Genomic DNA, 2,500 nt, shown 5'->3' with positions numbered 1-2,500 from the left:
AGTACCTAGGTAAGGACTACTAGCCAGTCAGAAGCAGAGTATGAGGGCGCCCCTGACAGTACCTAGGTAAGGACTACTAGCCAGTCAGAAGCAGAGTATGAGGGCTGCCCTGACAGTACCTAAGTAAGGACTACTAGCCAGTCAGAAGCAGAGTATGAGGGCGTGCCCTGACAGTACCTAAGTAAGGACTACTAGCCAGTCAGAAGCAGAGTATGAGGGCCCTGACAGTAGCTAGGCGAGCATTATGTGTGTTACAAAGAGTGAGAGAGAGAGACAGAGAGAGAGAGAGAGAGAGAGACAGAGAGAGAGAGAGACAGAGAGAGAGACAGAGAGAGAGAGAGAGAGAGAGAGAGAGACAGAGAGAGAGACAGAGAGAGAGACAGAGAGAGAGACAGAGAGAGAGAGAGACAGAGAGAGAGAGAGAGAGACAGAGAGAGAGAGAGAGACAGAGAGAGAGAGAGAGAGAGAGAGAGACAGAGAGAGAGACAGAGAGAGAGAGAGAGAGAGACAGAGAGAGAGACAGAGAGAGAGAGAGAGACAGAGAGAGAGAGAGAGACAGAGACTGATGTAACAGGTCGCTTCATGTTTCCTTTGGAGAACCAAAGACTGTTTTTCTTTTTTTGTTCCTGTCTGGTCGTTTCTGCCTCACTGAGAGCCAGAGTGTGATCAAAAGTGTGTGTGTGTGTATGTGTGTGTGTGTGTATGTGTATATGTGTGTGTGTGTGTGTGTGTGTGTGTGTGTGTGTGTCGCGCAGCTGAGCTGTGGTCATCGCTGTAAGCAGGTGTGTCATCCAGGTGTGTGCGAAGAGAAATGTCAGCAGAAGGTGAAGCTCAGATGTCCCTGCAAGAGGATCAAGAAGGTACACACACACACACACACACACACACACACACACACAAAACACACACACACACACATTAAATCTTTGGCCTGAACTTTACTTTATGTTTACAGCTGCTGAAAATGTGTGAGGTTTGTTTATTCATTTTGTGTGTGTGTGTGTGTGTGTGTGTGTGTGTGTGTGTGTGTGTGTGTGTGTGTGTGTGTGTGTGTGTGTGTGTGTGTGTGTGTGTGTGTGTGTGTGTGTGTGTGTGTGTGTGTGTGTGTGTGTGTGTGTGTGTGTGTGTGTAGGAGTTCCCGTGCTCTCTGTCGGCTCAGTGTGTGGTTCAGTGTGACGACGCCTGCAGAGACCAGCAGAGGAAAGTCAGCCAGGTAAACACACACACACACCTGTACCATCACTGAGAGAGTGTCCCACCTGGATACACACTAACCTGTGTGTGTGTGTGTGTGTGTGTGTGTGTGTGTGTGTGTGTGTGTGTGTGCTCAGGTGAAGGAGGCCGAGCAGAGAGCAGCTCAGGAGGAGGAGCAGAAGAAACTTCAGGTGAGTGTGCAGACTCTTCAAAGTTCAGTTAACGACAATTAAAACTATAACGGAGTGTCTATTTGCACCCCCGGTACGAATAGCCTCGGCCACACAGCTGAGCTATTTACACCCTGTGACGTAACAACAAAAAAACGTTGCTCGCGCGCACCGAAATCATGGCGGACGTTCATCTTCCATGACCGCAGAAACTGGCATATTAGGGAAGTTTTGTCTCTAAAGTTTATAACAATTTAATTTCTAGCGGAAAATGGATACTACAGTTGCGCTTTCTGTCTTCAGTGAAAGCATACAACCGTTAGTTTGTTAGTTAGTACCTATTTTTTTGTATACAGTATGGTTACCTAGCAACCGAGGCTTGAAGAAACCAAGTGGTAAAAAGTTGTTCAATTTCCTGAAAGACCTGCTGGGTGAGTGGTTAGTTTGCTTACCTTTGGTATGGTGGTTTGGAGTTTGATTCTGCTGTGAGGTGATCTTATTTTTTAAATTTTGGATTGGATAATTTGCATGCAATTGCGCAAGTCAGGACCCGCGAACGCGAATTTTTTTGCAGGGTGGTAGGGGAAGACTCATGAATATGCCTGCTCTGGTTGGGTTGGTTTGGTTTAGGCAAGAGGAGTGGGATTGGTTATGGTTAGGGTAAGAATGTCAGGGCGATAATATTCACAAAAGGTGTAATACATGAGTAGTATGGATAACTGTGTGTAAATATATGCCAAGGTACTGTAAATGCACAGGGGTGCAAATAGCATACACAAACTCCACCAGACTCCATGTAAATAATCAGGACTTTTAGCGTGTATAGAGCCAGCATATCTCCACCAGACTCCATGTAAATAATCAGGACTTTTAGCGTGCATAGAGCCAGCATATCTCCACCAGACTCCATGTAAATAATCAGGACTTTTAGCGTGTATAGAGCCAGCATATCTCCACCAGACTCCATGTAAATAATCAGGACTTTTAAGCTGTATAGAGCCAGCATATCTCCACCAGACTCCATGTAAATAATCAGGACTTTTAGCGTGTATAGAGCCAGCATATCTCCACCAGACTCCATGTAAATAATCAGGACTTTTAGCGTGTATAGAGCCAGCATATCTCCACCAGACTCC

At 46.0% G+C, this 2,500-nt stretch overlaps 1 protein-coding gene across 1 annotated transcript in view; it reads left to right on the top strand.

Moving 5' to 3' along the window:
* LOC120572594 (NF-X1-type zinc finger protein NFXL1-like) overlaps positions 1–2,500 on the top strand; it is a 10,193-nt gene that overhangs the window by 5,072 nt on the left and 2,621 nt on the right. The window contains exons 6-8 of the mRNA XM_039821916.1: positions 756–860; positions 1,133–1,213; positions 1,332–1,385. Of these exons, the coding sequence (XP_039677850.1) occupies positions 756–860; positions 1,133–1,213; positions 1,332–1,385 (240 nt within the window). The remainder of the gene's footprint in view (positions 1–755; positions 861–1,132; positions 1,214–1,331; positions 1,386–2,500) is intronic.

The sequence above is a fragment of the Perca fluviatilis genome, chromosome 14 (assembly GCF_010015445.1).
Source record: "Perca fluviatilis chromosome 14, GENO_Pfluv_1.0, whole genome shotgun sequence".
Classification (NCBI taxonomy): Eukaryota; Metazoa; Chordata; class Actinopteri; order Perciformes; family Percidae; genus Perca; species Perca fluviatilis.
Note: the sequence above shows the minus strand (reverse complement) of the source record. Positions and strands in the feature narration are given on the sequence as shown.